General features: G+C 47.5%; 1 protein-coding gene across 1 annotated transcript in view; it reads right to left on the bottom strand.

Annotated features, from left to right (window-relative positions):
• CDK5RAP2 (CDK5 regulatory subunit associated protein 2) overlaps window positions 1-18,084 on the bottom strand; it is a gene marked incomplete at both ends in the record, with an annotated part of 199,131 nt that overhangs the window by 155,469 nt on the left and 25,578 nt on the right. Inside the window, 2 exons of the mRNA XM_080708903.1 lie at window positions 2,419-2,495; window positions 5,867-5,977. Of these exons, the coding sequence (XP_080565029.1) occupies window positions 2,419-2,495; window positions 5,867-5,977 (188 nt within the window). The remainder of the gene's footprint in view (window positions 1-2,418; window positions 2,496-5,866; window positions 5,978-18,084) is intronic.

Raw genomic sequence — 18,084 nt, 5'->3', positions numbered from 1 at the left:
CCAGGAACCTTGTCCAGTGCCGCACACAAAACTCGCTTCGTAAATGTGCTCTGAGTAAGTTAACAAAGCTGCTCCGATCACACAGATCCTTGAACACCAAGCTGGGCAGACTGGGAAATGTACACATACACTCTCGTGTGCAGGCCCCCAGACTCTCCACCCTGTGTGTTGGAACTCAGGTGCGCACACGAGCCCTTGCGAGCTGGGGATTTCGTGTGCACGTGATTAGCAAAAATCAGGTCCTAGTCAAGACCGGAAGCAGGCGGAATGGCGAATACAAAAAGACCAAATCCTGTTACTGGTCTTCAGTCCTGGCAAAGTAGATTCACCTCGCTGCCCAGCTTGTGCTTCCAAAAACAAAAACAAAAACTGTTTACCTGGTTATATTTATTCATTTTTCTACTCATTGGAAAACACCACACGCACGTGCAAGTTCGGCATAACTCAGAGGAGGAGCCTGGGCCCAGGACCCTCTAACCTGCTCAAAGGCAACCAGGGCAACTCCCAGCCGCTGGACCAGAGGCAGTGAAGGGGGTCGGCCATGCCTGGTCCCCAGCGGCTCTGCTGCCGGGACAGACACAGCGCTTCCATAAGAGCTGCAGCCCTCGGCGGGCCACCTGCGAAGCCATATTCACCCCTGGAGCAACACTGAACGCCCTCTGGTGTCCCCACTTTCCCCGTGAGGCACCTCCGCCACGCGCTCACTTGCAGGCGTGACGCACGCTCAGCAGTCTGCTGAGCTGTGGAGCGGTGGGTGGCGTCTCTCCACATCCGCAGTGCGCGGCGTAAGTCATCATACAGTACCCGGGGGTGGATGAACCAGCTGTTCCACGGGCTGCATCCACTGAACTGTGCTTGCTGTTAAACATACGTACGTACACATATATAAACATTATATATATGTCTTCAGGGGCGCTCTACCGCTGGGCCACACACCCCGGCCCTTTTTTGTTATTTGAAACAGTCTTACCAAGTTACCACATGCTGGCTTTGAGCCTAGATCCTCCTGTCTCGGCCTCACGAGCATTGGGATTACATGTGTATAATCCCACCAAGCCCAGCTTCAACAAATATTTGAATATTGAACCAACTCATGGAAATATTAGTTTTCAAATCTTTAAGTAACAGAACCTCTTTCCAATAAAATATTGCAAGAGGCCCTAGTATACATAACAGATTATTTGTGGGGGGGGGGGTACTGGGGATGGAATCCAGGGGCATTCTATCTCCGAGCTACACCTCCAGACCTATTTTTATTTTTATTTTGAAACAGGGTCTCAGTAGGTTGATGAGTGCCTCACTACTTGCTGAGGCTGACCTCAAACATACAATCCTCCTGTCTCAAGATGCTCATGTACTGGGATCACAAGCATGCGCCACCACGCCCAGCTTACAGATTTTAAAAATAGTCCTTCTGGTCCACGCCCCACCTTCTGCTTCCTTGCCACCAGGACCCCTTCAAGTCCCTTGGTTTTTCAGCAATGAAAATGAATGAACTGCTGAAATAATCAGCAAAAGCAGATGACTTCACAGATTTTCTGTTGAGGAGAGAAGCAAGACACAGAAGAGCTCATGACTCATGGTTCCATTTATATAAAGTTTAGACACAGGCAGAAGGAAGCAAGGGTGTTAAAGTGATGAGAAGCGTTGGCACCATAGGAGAAGGTTTGTCCTAAGAGTACAGAAGGCTCCGGGGGCCTGACTGCTCCACCTCCTGCTCTGGACCGTGGCCCCACGACTGTCTGCTTTGTGAAAACCCATCACGTGCACAGTGAAGACTTGTTCATTAAATATTTGTGTGTTATACTTGTTGAAAAATAAATAAGCTGGGCATGGTGGCACACGCCTGTAATCCTGGAACTTGGGAGGCTGAGACAGGAGGCTCAGAGGTTCAAAGCCAGCCTCGGCAATTTAGCGAGCCTCTAATCAACCTAGTGAGACCCTGTTTCCAGATTTTAAAAAATGAAATAGGGGTCAGGGTGTAGCTCAAAGGTAGAATGTGCCTAGATTCAATCCCCAATACCACCAAAATATCAAGTAAATAAAAATAAAATATCCTTGAAGTCCTCCAAGAACAGACAGAGAACTGGCTTAGAAAGGCAGCTGGGCCAGCCATGGTGGTGCATGCCTGTAATCCCAGCACTTGGGAGGCTAAGACAGGAGGACTGCAGGTTCAAGGACAGCCTTAGCAACACAGTGAGACTTGCAGAACCCACCGAGACCCTAATGCAAAACAAAAAATAAAATTGGGTTGGAGCGTAGCTCAGAGGTAGAACACTCCTGGGTTCAATCCCCAGTACCACTGGGGGGGAAAAAAAAAAAAAAGCAAAGCAAAAGCAGTTGGTCCTGTTTTCCCGGCCAGCCGAGCGCCTCCACGCCGAGCCCCAGCGACCTCCAGACGGGATGGCAGGTACTCACGAGGCTTTGACGAGCAGCCGCTCTCGCTCCTGGAGCTCCCGCTTCAGACTCTCTACTTCCACCTTCAGCTCAATGTTCTTCCAGACCAGATAAGGGAAGAAAAGAACGAGTGTGAGATCAAGACCTGCCGCGATGGCGGGCGACCTGCTTCTTGCGAGGACTGGCTCCGCGATGCTTTTAATAGCAGATGTTACATTCAAACCCTCATTAGCCTCAAGGCACAGAGAAAGGGGAATTATTAAACACTGGTGGTCTCAAAAGAAAGCTCCGGATTTCTCAAGACTTGGAACAATTATGCAAATGTTCCCAGCTTCTAACAGCTAGAGCATTCAGATATCGAGGCATAAATGTCATACAGGAGAGGCTGATTTAGAAATTGTTCGCCCTCCGCCAAGCAAATTTACAGTTTGCTTTTACCATTCCAAGGCAATTACTTCTGGTTGTTTACAATCACGCATGTGGTGGTTGTAGCAGAGGGAACATGTTACAGCTTTAACAAAAAAAAAAAACAAAAAAAAAGCAAACCTGTGAATGGCTAAGGGGAAGGACGCATCCTAGCCTGTCTTGCTTCCGTTTAAGATTTCAGGGGACCCACAAAAAAGCCACAACCACATGGACCAAGCTGTCCCTGGGGGACACCGCAATGTCTTTCTCTTAACTGAGTGAAACAAAGTCACACGCCGCCCTGGGCGTACAACTCGCGGGAGAATCCTAAGGCAGATGCAACCCACAAGAGCCCGGGGAGCAGGGTGGGCCTCTCGAGCTTATCCCCAGATGTCTCCCAGCCGGAATACACGAGGAAAGTGCAGCAGGGTCTAGTGTGCACTCTGCAGAGGACTGCTATAAATCCAAGATTTCTTGAAATTCATCCTCCTGTTTTATTTTAATAACTCATGCCAATTTAACAATCGACTTCATAACATTTCCAGTCAAATTTACAACCTCAGAGGACATACCTCCCTCCTTCTCTCGGCCAAGCAGTCCTGGGGTGAACAAGGACCCCAGGTTAAAAGGACAGCCGGAATGGAAAGGGCACGGTGCGGGGCCAGCGGCCACGGCTCAAGTTCCGCCTCTACTCTTCACCAGAAAAAGCCTGGAGTATGTCAGCGGGCACTCGTTTACTCACGCCTAGGCCCAGCACTGAGACGGACCAGGCCCCGTCTTCATGCCCTGCGTCTACCTCAGAAGAAGGCGATGGGAGTGGGAAGCAATGTTCCTCCTCTCTGGCCCTTCAGGTGCCCAAGAAAAAGCACAAGGGCCACCCATCATGGACGCGAGGGCCAAGCCAGCCAGAGTGAGGAAAGCCTGCATTATCTTCTCCACCGTCTGCGGAACCAAGATGTCATCTATGAGGAGAGCTTCTAGAAGAAACTGACCTTTGCCACAGGACGGGGCACCGAGGAGCAGGGCAGTGTCTCCAAGTATGGTTCTGTGAAAACTGCGGACACCCTCAAACACAGGGCTCGCTCTCCAGCTTTCAGAAAGGCAGCGAGCTTCAGTGTCTGATGCAATCACCCTACGAGCTCTGCTTCCTGCTGAACCTGGCACCCCATGGACAGCTAATGTGGCCATCGGACTATTTTCCTCACGCTCAATATCTCAAGTTATAAACTTATGTAAATGATGACAGTAATTTCCAAATCAAAAGCCAAGGCACCAGCCGGGCATGGTGGCACAGGCCTGTAATCCCGGTACTTGGGAAGCTGAGAAAGGAGGGTCAGAGGTTCAAGGCCAGCCTCAGCAACTTAGCAAGGCCCTCAGAAACTGAATGAGAACCTGTTTCAAAATAAAAAGGGATGGGGGTACAACTCAAAGGTAGAATGCCCCTGGGTTTAATAATCCCCAATACCACAAAAAAAAGGTAAAGATACCTTCTAAGTATATAATGAACTACTATAAAAGCTACATAAAAGAACAAAGAAATACTTATACTGCTGTTAAGGAAAGACATCTAAGATCTCATTAGGTGAAAAATGAAAGGGGATCCATGGATTCATAAACACACATACACACTCGGGACACTGGTTAGATGTAAGGAGCCGAGGGGATAAGAATGTGCATATACTCCTATGCCTCTTGAATTTTGAATTAGGTGTACACACCCAAAAATTGAAGAAAAAGAAGGAGGAATGGGAGGAGAAGGAGGAGGAGAGGGAGGAGGAGTGCAATAAAATCAGGCCATCTGGTCAATCAATGGGAAAGAACTGCTGAAGCAGCCGGGCAGGGTGAGGTCGGCACAGCAGCCTCCAACTCACTCTTACAGTAGCCACAGGACACCAAGCCAGTTCCCATCCTTCCCTGAAAGATGAGGATATTGGCTGCCGCACAGAGCTGTCCCGAAAATTACAACAATATAAGGAATGGACAAACACGTGGCCCGGAGGTGCTGGGGTGCGTGGCCGCCACACTCAACATCAAGGGCTTTAGACTGCTGTTTTCCTCTGCAGCTCCGATTGTCTCACCACCCCCATCCAGGAAAGGACGCCCTCGTTGTCTTTGCACCTCACACTGAAGGAAGCAACCGTGCCTTCAGGGACCAGGGAGCTTTGCAGCTCTTGAAAAGGCTCAGAAAGACAACACATCCCTGTTTGAGAAAAGTCCATTTAAGTCCCTCTGCTGAAACTCCAGGAGAGTTCTTTTTCCTCCTTCAAAAGTTTTCAGTGGTAAAAACTTCAGAAGAGAAAAGATAGAATAATTCCCAGGCCAAGGGCTAATCTACCACAAAGAGCTAAGAAACAGGCACCGAAATATTGTTTGTACTCATGTCTTTTCAAGAAAGCCAAGTTCTTTTTTTCAACTTTCAGAGCCAAGGTTTGTTTTCAGACAAAGACCTGCAGGTCAAAACTTCAGATAGAAATAGACTTTTTTATTTTTTATTTTTTTTTCCTGACAGTTCTAAGCAACCACACAAGAATATAGAGGAGTCAAATCAGAGAAAAGCTGACGATCCTAACTCTGGGCGGCCCAAGAAAGCCTCACTGAGACGACGAGGGTAACTGAGGCGTGTTGACCATGCGCTGGAGCTTCCCATGCCATCCCTGCTTCATCCACACAAGCCACCCTATGACACAAGGGTTAACTCAGCTCAGGAGGAAAGGCCAGGAGGCAGCGAGTGGCCTGCCTCATCACCCCGCTGGGGTGACAGCGGGAGCCAACTCCAAAGTCATTCTGCCATCCCACCGCCTCTCTCCAAGTACTGAATGATTATAAAATTCTGATGAAGACAACGAATCAGAATTCTGATGCTAAGAAGAGTACGACTTTGTTAAGATGAATTACGCACGTCTTTGCCAGGGTCGGCCTGGTGCCTTTATCGTCCCCATAATCAATCCAAATTGAATGGTAGCAACTCCATCGACCCGAGCTAACTCTGAGAATAAGCACCCATCAATTATCTGCTGGGAATGACTAAGACGCCAGGGACGGCAGCGAGAGGTGGGCCACTCACAGTTTTGTAGACGTGCTCGGTGGGGCCGTCAAGTTCCTGTTGCATTCTTTCCTCGAGGAAGTAGATGCGAAGCTTTAGGTTGAAGTTCTCCTTCTTCAGTTCAGTGATGTGCTGGGAAACAAGCACAGAAGGGTTACCTAAAGCACACGAAAGACACAGCTTCTAAGCAAGGGGCCTCATTAATCCCCACAGCCCCCAAAGCCACAAAATGGGTCAAATGTCAAACACTAGAGAGAACCTACCTTCGCTACCATTATGCCAACCTAGGAGAATTAAGGGTTCCCACTAGCCAGTTAGGACAATTTGAGCATAAAATAATGACAAGAGTGCGTAAGGACTAAGAGTAAAGAAGGAAGAAAGAAACCACAACTCCACACTCATAAGATAGGATGAGAGGGGAAAGAAGAGGAGAGTGTCAGTTTACTAAAGAAATCCAGTAAATAAATGTAAAAGAATAAGAGGAACAGAAAACCACCATGATGCAACTTTGACAGTCATAACTGACTCAGGTAAGAATGATCAACAGTAATACCATTGGGTGAGCGATCCCTGGAGAACAGGCTCCACAGCCTCAAGACACCATCCCGCAGAGAGCTTAATTACAAAAGAAAAGGTGCCTTCACAGTTCAGAACTCTTGCAAAGACCAGCTTAATCAAGAAAATAGAGCTATTATCGCCACTGATGGACAAACTGATATTGTGTACCTCCCTAAAGAAATCACGGAGAGCAATTAATTCCCTCTCTGGTATTCCTGTCTACAACCATTAACCTGGATCTAATCAAGAGGAGCCCATCAGATAAATTCAAGTTGAAGGACATTCCGCAATACAAGGGCTGAATTCTTCAAAAATCCTAAGGACAATCCAAGGCGAAAATGGTTGACATAGCTGGGGGGATTTAAATGATAATTTCATATTGGGCTACTGTATTATGATTTTGTAGACAGTTTTGTAGACGTGCTCAGTGGGGCACGTCTTAGATACCCTAAGAAAAAGACGCATCCTAAAGTACTTAGAGACGTTCTGTGGTGAATCTAGACGAAGAAGCTAAATGGTTGTACAATTTTGCAACGTTTCCACAAATTTGAAATTGTCAAAATAAAAGGCAGAGTGGCTACATCCCGAGAACCAACGTTCACTGAAGACCTACTGTGTACACAAGCACTTAATCCTTGAAGCAGCACTGTCCTGTGAACGTCGCGCCCCTGCTATTCAACGATCAAAGATCAGAGCAGCGGGGAAGAGCCGGACTCCACACCCGCCTCCCGGCTCTGGTGACGAGGCACTGTCCACTACACCTTGGTGCCCACAGAAACACTTGATCTTCGAGTTCAGCTGATCCAGCAAGCTTCTCTGGGCTGGCTAAAAAGAAGCCTAACCCAAGCCCAAGAACAAACATTCGTCCACATGATAAGCCAACTCCCTCCAGTATTTCCAACAGGAGCTTAAGCCCGTCCCCCACGGCCTCCCTCTCTGCCTCACTTTTCTTTTGAGTCTCTGCCTGATGAAAAAAGGCTCCCCTCCTGAACACTGCATAAAAATAAATAATAAAGACACACGCACAGGCTAGGGAGGGATGATAGCTCCCCTGGGGAGAAAAGTGGGTGACGTTTGGGAGAAGCCACGAAGGACTTCTGGGGTGCTGACGATGCCCCATCCCTTGTCATTGTGAAGGTTATAGGAATATGTTCTTTTTTATAACTCTGAATTGATCCCCATATGTGTGTATTCCCATATGTATGTCATAATTCACTTTAAGAAGCTTTAAAAGTCAGAGTATGGTTAAATTGCCAAACATCAACTAGTCCCTGGTTAAGTAAACTATGTTATGTCCACTCTGTGGAATATTATAAAGCGATAAAAAAAGAATGGAAGACCACTTTGTGTACTCTGTTGTGCAGTTAAATGCTACACGATGCATTCACTTTACATTGGTATGGTTAGTTTAGATTAAAAGTCAACTAGTCCACAGTTAAGTGAACTAGGTTATGTCTACTCTGTGGAATATTATAAAGCCAAAGGAAGAATAGTAGACCAGTTTGTGTACTCCATTTTACAGTTAAGTGCTGCACAATGCATTAACCTCAGTGCATCTTGGTACTAGAGATGGAAGTCAAGGGTCTTTACCACTAGGCTACATACTGGGGAAAGTCAGATAACAATTTTATACTCGGTTACTCTATTGTGATTTTGCAGACAGATAACCTAAGAAAAAAATGGATGCTGAAATAAGATGCACCACGAAATAAAAACATTAGGGTATAAGACATTCTATATGGCAGGCTGCCGTTTAAATAAAGGCAGGGGAGGGAGGGTAACACAGGAAAGGAGAGATGTTGATCAAAGTTTCAGAGTTTCAGTTACAAGAAATAAACTTCAGGATCTATTGCATGAAATGGAAACTATAATTAGGAACGTACTGCCTATTTCAAAGAGGGGGAGGGACTAGGACTGTACGCTTCCTGACCTGACATGATGAGGTGCATCTGGAAGAACGTTATATGCTCTTTTTACCTTTTGAGTTTTGTGCATATAAATTCCATTTTAAGAAGAAAATAACAGTGGCATGCCAGTAAGTGCCCGCTTCCTTTTCTGAGGTTATCCACGTTGTGAGGAGAGCTGGCAGTGCTCACGAAGCCCAGCGTGTCTGCCCACGCTGCCCGGCACGCATCTGCCATCCCTTCCCAGGCAAGCTCAGTCCTCAACCTTAAAGCACAAAGACCAGGGCAGCTGGAGACATTCCATCCCATCTTAACTCCTCCACACACAGCCCTAGACATACTACCTCTATGGACGTCAGTTTCTTCATCTCTAACAGAGTGATAATGAATCAATCTTACAGCTGTTGTGAGGAAAAAAATAAATGCAGCTAACTATTACAAAATGGAAAACCTTTAAATTGAAGTGACTAAGATATTTACAACACTTTATAAAACCATATTCCAAAACATAAGTATGAACAGTCTTGAAATGAGAAAAAGATAGAAAGTCTCAGCAGAGAAAAAAAGATAGAAGAGAACCCAACAAAAATTTTTAAACTGAGCCGGGCGTGGTGGCGCACACTCGTAATCCCAGCATTCGGGAGGCTGAGACCAAAGGATCGCGGTTCGCAGACAGCCTCAGCTACTTAGCGAGGTCCTCTGCAACTCAGTGAGACCCTGTTTCAAAAAATAAAAAGAAGCTGGCGTGGTGACACACACTTGTAATCCCTGCACTTGGGAGGCTGAGACAGGCGGATTGCACAGGTTCAAAGCCAGCCTCAGCTACTTAGTGAGGTTCTCAGCAACGCAGTGAGACCCTGTTTCCAAATAAGATAGTTTTAAAAATCAGTCTGGGAATGTAGCCCGGAGGTAGAAAGCCCCTGGGTTCCACCCCCAGCACCATAAATAAATAAATAAATAAATAAATAAATAAATAAATAAATAAATAAAAAAAATATAAAATAAGATTGGGGTGTAGCTCAGAGATAGAATGCTCCATAGGTTCCATCTGCAGTACCGCAAAAAAAAAAAAAAAATTTTTAAACATAAATTTAGAAGAACTGAAACCAAACTATGTTCTCTGACCAAATGATACTAAAATAGAACCAAGTGACAGAAAGAAAATTGAAAACTCCCTAAATATTTCGACATTAAACAACACATTTCTAAATCATTCATGAATCAAAGAGGAAGCCTCAGGGAACTTAGAAGACATTTTGAATTAAGCAAAATTGAAAATACAATATATAAAAATTTGTTGGATGCAGTTAAGTCAATGCCTACGGGGGAACATACTATCAAATGTTTTTTTTTATTAATTTATTTTTTAAATTGGTGCATTGTAGTCATATATCAATCACATTGGAGTACAAGACTTGAGAGGATATACAAGCACACATCATCCAATTAGCCCTCCTCCAGCCCCCATCCCATTCTCTCCCCCTCCCTCCATCCCACACTTCTTTGGTGATTTACTTTGATACATTTGTTTATGTACCTCCTGCATTTTAAAGAGGCTCCGTCCTCCAGTATTACATACCCTCTGATTGGTCACATTAGTTGCTTCACTATAGGGCCCTTTCTATAGCTCAACCTCTTCCTGTTGCCCTCTTCCTCCTAGTTATTGCTGATGAAGAGAAGTGTCTGATTTATATTTTCTGCGATATTTCTCTGTGCATGCTGCGTTGCAAGTACCGATCCCACTCTTGATGGTCCCAGTAGTGGCCTGGCTACTCAGTGGACTGATCCAGACCTCGCTGGCTCAAGCAGCGGCCTTGCCTCATGGGAGGCCCCAGGTCTAGTCTCGCTGGCCCCTGCACCGGTCTAACCCCTAAGCTAGCTTCGGTCCTGGCCTTGGAGGCCGCAGGAGTGGCCTTGCCTCACGGCAGGCTCCAATGCCGGCCTTGCTGGCCCCAGCATTGGCCTCACCCCTCGGCAGGCTCCAATCCCGGGCTCGGAGGCCTCAGTACCAGCCTTGCCTCATGGCAGGCTCCGGTGCCGGCCTCGCTGGCCCCAACACCGGCCTAACCCCTCGGCAGGTTCTGTTCCCGGGTTAGGAGGCCCCAGCACTGGCCATGTCTCACGGCAGGCTCCAATGCTGGCCTCGCCTCACGGCAGGCTCCGATGCCGGCCTTGCTGGCCCCAGCACCGGTCTAGCCCTTCGGCAGGTTGTTATCCTGGCCTCGGAAGCCCCAGTACCGGCCTTGCCTCACGGCAGGCTCCGATGCCGGCCTCGCTGGCCCCAGCATCGGCCTCACCCCTCAGCAGGTTCCGATGCCGGCCTTGCTGGCCCCAGCACCGGTCTAGCCCTTCGGCAGGTTGTTATCCTGGCCTCGGAAGCCCCAGTACCGGCCTTGCCTCACGGCAGGCTCCGATGCCGGGCTCGCTGGCCCCAGCATCGGCCTCACCCCTCGGCAGGTTCCAATCCCGGGCTCGGAGGCCCCAGTACCAGCCTTGCCTCATGGCAGGCTCCGGTGCCGGCCTCGCTGGCCCCAGCACCGGCCTAACCCCTCGGCCGGCTCCAATACTGGCCTCGGAGGTCCCAGCACCGGCCATGCCTCACAGCAGGTTGCGATGCCGGCCTCACTGGCTCCAGCACCGGCCTAACCCCTCAGCAGGCTCTTATCCTGGCCTAGGAGGCCCCAGTATCGGCCTTACTTCACGGCAGGCTCCGATGCCGGCCTCACTGGCCCCAGCACCTTCCTAACCCCTCGGCAGGCTCTTATCCTGGCCTCGGAGGCCCCAGTACTGGCCTTGCCTCAAGGCAGGCTCCGATGCCGGCCTCACTGGCCCCAGCACCGGCCTAACCCCTCGGCAGGCTCCGATGCCGGCCTTGCTGGCCCCAGCACCGGTCTAGCCCTTCGGCAGGTTGTTATCCTGGCCTCGGAAGCCCCAGTACCGGCCTTGCCTCACGGCAGGCTCCGATGCCGGGCTCGCTGGCCCCAGCATCAGCCTCACCCCTCGGCAGGTTCCAATCCCGGGCTCGGAGGCCCCAGTACCAGCCTTGCCTCATGGCAGGCTCCGGTGCCGGCCTCACTGGCTCCAGCACCGGCCTAACCCCTCAGCAGGCTCTTATCCTGGCCTAGGAGGCCCCAGTATCGGCCTTACTTCACAGCAGGCTCCGATGCCGGCCTCGCTGGCCCCAGCACCTTTCTAACCCCTCGGCAGGCTCTTATCCTGGCCTCGAGGCCCCAGTACCGGCCTTGCCTCAAGGCAGGCTCCGATGCCGGCCTTGCTGGCCCCAGCACCGGCCTAACCCCTCGGCAGGCTCCGATCCCGGCCTTGGAGGCCCCAGCACTGGTCATGCCTCAAGGCAGGCTCCGATGCCGGCCTCGCTGGCCCCAGCACCAGCCTAACCCCTCGGCAGGCTCTTATCCTGGCCTCAAGGCCCCAGTACCGGCCTTGCCTCAAAGCAGGCTCCGATGCCGGCCTCGCTGGCCCCAGCACCGGCCTAACCCCTCGGCAGGCTCCGATCCCAGCCTCGGAGGCCCCAGCACTGGTCATGCCTCACGGCAGGCTCCGCTGCCGGCCTCGCTGGCCCCAGCACCGGCCTAACCCCTCGGCAGGCTCTTATCCTGGCCTCGAGGCCTCAGTACCGGCCTTGCCTCAAGGCAGGCTCCGATGCCGGCCTCGCTGGCCCCAGCATCGACCTAACCCCTCGGCATGCTCCGATCCCGGCCTTGGAGGCCCCAGCACTGGTCGTGCCTCAAGACAGGCTCCGATGCCGGCCTCGCTGGCCCCAGCACCGGCCTAACTCCTCGGCAGGCTCCTATCCTGGCCTCGGAGGCCCCAGTACCAGCCTTGCCTCACGGCAGGCTCCGATGCCGGCCTCGCTGACCCCAGCACCGGCCTAACCCCTCAGCAAGTTCCAGACCTGACCTCGGAGGCCCTAGCACAAGCCTTGCCTCATGGCAGGCTCCAATGCCGTCCTCACTGGCCCCAGCATCGGTTTAACCCCTCTGCAGGTTCCATACTCAGCCACGGAGGCCTCAGTAGTGGCCTTGCCTCACAGCAAGCTCCGATGTCGGCCACTGGCCCCGGTGCCCGCCTAACCCCTCAGCAGGTTCCGATCACTGTCTCTGTGGTTATTATTTCAAAGGTTCCAGGTGTAATGTATCAGATCTCTGCCTCCCCTGAGTATTGGCCACTGGCATTGCCACTGCCTCCACCGTTTCAAATCCTTCCCAGGCTCTTTTTCCACTCTGAATGTTGTCCGGTGTTCCTAAGCATGCATGATGGTAGCATTCGACATTTGGTGTAATTTCTCCAAAAAAATAAAGTTGGTAAGATCCGGTTTCTGCTTCTCCTGAATACAAGTCTCCACCACCATCGCGGAGAACTCTTTCAACACCGCATTTCTCCTTGGTCTCCGCTAAACTCTCTCCTTATATGTGATGTCTGAGATTCTTAACAATATAGAGATATAGCAGTCCTCTTTCACAGCGAATTTTTCCATAAGTTCCAGTGCATTTAGATAAGTTTTGTCTGCATCTCCAGTGTCCTGGCATCCATAATGGCTTTCTTATCTCCTCTCCAATATTTTTCTTTATCTTTTTCTGTTCTGGGCCCGGTTTCTCCAGGGGTCTGGCGTGCTACGCGCAGTTCGGCCGGGGCCCAGAGTCCCGCGACCTGGGCCCCAGCTGGCGTGCCCCACGCGCGACCCCTGCCCAGAACCCAGCATCTTACTGGGCCTGGTTTCTCCAGGGGTCTGGCGTGCTACTCGCAGTTCCGCCCGGGGCCCAGAGTCCCGCGACCCGGGCCCCAGCTGGCGTGCCCCGCGCGCGACCCCCGCCCAGAACCCAGCGTCTTACTGGGCCTGGTTTCTCCAGGGGTCTGGTGTGCTACGCGCAGTTCGGCCGGGGCCCAGAGTCCCGCGACCCGGGCCCCAGCTTATCAAATGTTTTAAAAAGTCAGAAAGGTCTCAGATCAACAAGGCTTGCTTCTATCTCACGATCCCAGGAAAAGAGTAATGTGAACCCAAACAAGGATATAATGAATATCGGGGCAAAAATCAGTGAAATGGCAAACGGAACAACAATAGAGAAAAATCAACTTAAAAAGAAGACTCTTTCAAATGATCGGTGAAACTCGTATATCTCTGGCAGGACTGACAAAGGTAAAATAAAATTACCAATATAAAGAATGAAAGAGGGGTAGGGGTATAGTTCTGTAACAGAACACTGATCTTGCAAGTATGCGGCTCTGAGTTCAAAACCCAGTATCAAAAAAAAAAAAAAAAAATACCCAAAATAGCCAAGGTAATCCCGGGCAATAAGGAGGTATCACAATACCTGGTTCCAAATTATACTACAGAGGCAACATAAAATGATAAAAATACAGTAGAACTGAAGATACAGAGACAAATCCTCACACTTAGAGCTAGTTGATTTTTTTTTTTTAACAAAGGTGCTAAAAACATACATGGGAGAAAAGACTGCCTTTCAACAAATGGTGCTAGGAAAACTGGATGAAGTTAGACCCCTATCTTTTATCCTGCACAAAAGTCAAGTCATGACGGACCAAAAACAGAGAAATTAGAGCAGAAGCTTTGCAATCACTAGAAGAAAACATAGAACCGACTTGCCAAAATGTAGACACTGGTGAAGACTTCCTCAATAACACTCCTAAAGCTCAGGATATAAAATCAAGAATCAATGAATGGGATGCCATCAAATCAAAAAGCTTCTGTGCAGCAAATGGTAAAATCAAGAGTCTGAAGAGAGAACCTACAGAATGAAGAAAATCTTTGCCAGTTACTTCTCTGATAAAGCCTAATACCTAGAATATATAAAGGACTCAAAACCTTAGCCAGGAATAGTGGTGCATGCCTGTAACCCCAGTACATGAGAGACTGAGACAGGAGAATCATTGGTTCGAGATGAGCCTCAAGAACTTAGCAAGGACCTCAGCAACTTAGTGAGACCCTATTCAAAATAAAAAATAAAATAGGGCCAGGGCATATAGCTCAGAGGTAGAATGCCCCTGGGTTCCATCCCCAATACTATTTTTAAAAAAAACCACTTCATACACAAATACACACACACACACACACACACACACACACACACACACACACTTTAAAAATGGACTATTTAACTGAACAGACACTACTCAAAAGAAAAAATACAAATGGCTAACAAAAATATGAAAAAATGTTCAACAGCACAGCCATCAGGGAAACACAAATCAAAACTACCCTGAGATTCCATCTAACTCCAGTTAGAACGGCGATCATCAAGAATACAAACAATAATAATGATGGCAAAGATGTGGGGGAATAAGAACTCTCAAACACCACTGGTGGGATTGTAAATTAGTATAACCGCCATGGAGACTGATAGAGGTTCCTCAAAAGACTAGGTATGGAACCACCATATGACCCAGCTGTACCATTCCTCAGTATCTTTCCAAAAGAACTGAAGTCAGAGTACTACAGTGATATATATGTTTATGGTAGCACAATTCACAACAGCCAGGATGATAAAATGTGGTATATACACACAATGCAATTTTACTCAACCCTAAAGAACAAAATCACATCATTCTCCGAAAAATGGGAACTAGAGAGTATTATGCTAAGTGAGATCAGCCAGACTCAAGGTGGAGAGTTACCTGTTACCTCTCGTCTGTGGAAGCCAGAATGAAAGCAGAACCGGACTTCAGTCAAATGAGAAACCAGTGGAATAATGAGAAGAGACTGGGGGAGGGATACGAGGAGGGGAGATGGAGACTCGAGGAAGGGACAGTTCAAGGAAGGTCATATCCTTGCAGGGAGGCATTATTACCAGTCTCACTAACGTGCTTGGGGCGAGGAGGAGGAGAGGGGGCTGGGGTATAGAGGGAGCACCCCAAGTGCCGTGCTCACTGTCTACACATCACTCTGAATCTCACTATGATGCATAATTACAATGTATAAGTTATATATATATACATATATATACACATATATATCAGTAGTAGGTAGAATTGTAAAAAAAATTAATCACAACAGCTCCAAAAAATGAAATTCTTAAGTATAAGTTTAATATACTGTATTTTAAAACTACAAAAAGCTGATGAAATCAGTAAGGCTTAAAAAACTGAAGAGACTTCAAAAATTCAGGAATTGGAAGACTCAATTTAAAAAAGATGTAAATTATCTTGAAATTGATCTGTCGATGTAACGCAATTCCAATCAAAACTCCAGCAGGATTTTTTGTAAATATGGGCAAAACTGATTATAAAATTTATTTGAAGCAGTAAGAGAACTAGATGAATTAAAACAATTTTGAAAAACCATTTACAGTGAAACTAAATACAAATATCAAAACAAACCCATACAAACATGGCCAACTGATTTTTGTCATAGATGCAAAAGACAGTTCGATAGGGAAAGACGAGTCTTCGTTTTCACAAAATGGTGTTGGAAAAACTGGACATCCTTTTACAAAAACTTAACCTTGACCCAATTTTATACCTTAGAAATTTAATTCTAATTAGATCACAGATCTAAATGTAAAACATAAAACTCTAATTTTTGGAAAAAATAGATCTAGAGAGAGGCAAAGTTCTTTAAACATAACATCAAAGGCATGATCTATAAAAAAGTCAATAAATTGGACCTCATCAAAATTTAAAATTTACTCTAAAAAAAAAAAAGTGTTTGAAAAGACAAGCTACATCCTGGGAAAAAATATTTCCGAATCACATATCTAACACAGGAACTGTATCCAGAATACATAAGTAACTCTCAAAATGTAATTGTATGACAACCAGAACAACTCAGTTTCTCTGGGAAGAGGGAACAGGCAAAATATTTGAACAAAAACCTCAGAGTAGAAGATACACAGATGGCAAATAGGCACAAGAAAATATTTTCAACGTCCTAGCTTTTAGGGAACTGCAAATGAAAACTACAGTGAGACAGATGCCTCCTCACACCTATTAGAACAGCTCATATTTTTTTAACTGACAATACCAAATGCCGATGAGAATGTGGAGCAAATGGAAGTTTCCTTTTCTGCCTGTGGGAATGCAAAATGGCACAGTGACGCCAGGCAGCAGTTGGGCCGTTTCTCACCAAAAAACTGTACTTCCCATAACAAAAGAGTCTCTTTTTTGTTTTTTAGCAAGTTCATGTCTAGAAGTTTATCCTAAAAATACTGGAAACCTAGATTCCCACAAAAACCTGTCCGCAAATGTTAATCACCGATGGCTGGAAAGAACCCAACTATTCTACAAAATGTGCATGGATGGAGACTGTGCAGCCAGAACACGGAGCAGTCAGCATTCAGCAAGTGTGATGCACACAGAATGAACTGCAGAGACATCAGCTGAGGGAAGGAGGCCAGTCGCAAAGGAGTAAATCCTGTAATGGTTCCATTTATATGATATTCTGGGAAAGGCCAAATTACAGGGATGAAGAAAACAGAACATTTGTTGCCAGAGGCTTAGGGCAAAGGGAGAGTTTGACCACGAAGAGACAGCGGAAGGGAATTTTCTGGTATTATGGAACTCTTCTTTATTCTGGCTACATGAGCTAGAACTGTACACATATTAAAAAAAAAACTATAATCATACATACCTTGATGACAAAACTAGTTACAAGTAAGTATACATTTGTCAAAAGTCGCCCAACACTTAAAAGTGAGGACTTTTATGTAGATTGCATCTCAATAAAGCTGATTAAAAAGGTAACCAAAATGAAGTTAGCAAGACACGAACAGCTACACTGAGATGCTGGCCCATCTCCACATGTATATAGTCGTCGGGCATTTTTGAAAATAATTTTAACAGCACATAATTTTTTAACAAACAGTTTTAGAGCTGAATAAAAGAAAATGAGAAGTTTATTCTACATTCGGTATATTTTCAAATTGTCTCCCTTGGCCCTCTTGTTAACACCCCGTAAGATCTCAATTTTGTGGCTAACAAGAACAGTACAAGAAACAATTGGTAGGCTCATTAAAGCCTCCTTTTAAATGTTTTAAGGAAACAGCACATAAAACATTCATTCAAACAAAAAAAGCCCATCCCGCCAGATGCTTCCTATAAAGAGGAACCAATTCTATTACTCAGCTACCAATAAAATATTTATGGCAGTTGCTTAGAATGCACACATTATACATAACGCTAAAATGCTAAGCACTTGAAAGAATATTTGTCTTATTTATAAGTAAAGAAGCTTAAAAAATACCTAAGAGAAAGGTAAATATGCCTTGTGAAGGTCACGCACAGTCCAGACAGACCCAAAGGAACAGATGAAACACAAGCGCCATCTTTTCCGCGGCGGCCAGGCAGGCCCTGCTGGATGGGGCCTGCTAACCGCGTGCACGCCCTCTGCTCTCCTTAGCACAGACACCGACCCTCCGCAGCGCCCTGCCAGGGGCTGCCTTTCCACCCACCCCTCCACGAGATGCGGAGCCACATGCACCTGTGCGCTCCCGGCTGGAACAGAGACCAGTGGCTGGCTGGGAGGAAGGGCACACAGGAATTTCTTTACAGCGGTAAGATACAGTGACACCCGCACACCGACTGGCAGGCAGATCGGTCCACACCACACTCCTTGCTTTTAAGCCCCCGCTGCTTAGAATCAAGCATCACTCTTAGAATCAAGCTCTGCCATGGCCACACAGCGCAGCTTAACCCAGCCCCACCGCCTCTCCAGCGTCAGCAGGCGCCATCTTTCCCCCTGTCCACGGTGTACAGCCCCACGGGCTCCTTTCTTGTTCTCAAAAAAGCCTCGCTCACCCTGGTCTG

Source organism: Muscardinus avellanarius, assembly GCF_963383645.1.
Source record: "Muscardinus avellanarius genome assembly, chromosome: 13".
NCBI lineage: Eukaryota > Metazoa > Chordata > Mammalia > Rodentia > Gliridae > Muscardinus > Muscardinus avellanarius.
Note: the sequence above shows the minus strand (reverse complement) of the source record. Positions and strands in the feature narration are given on the sequence as shown.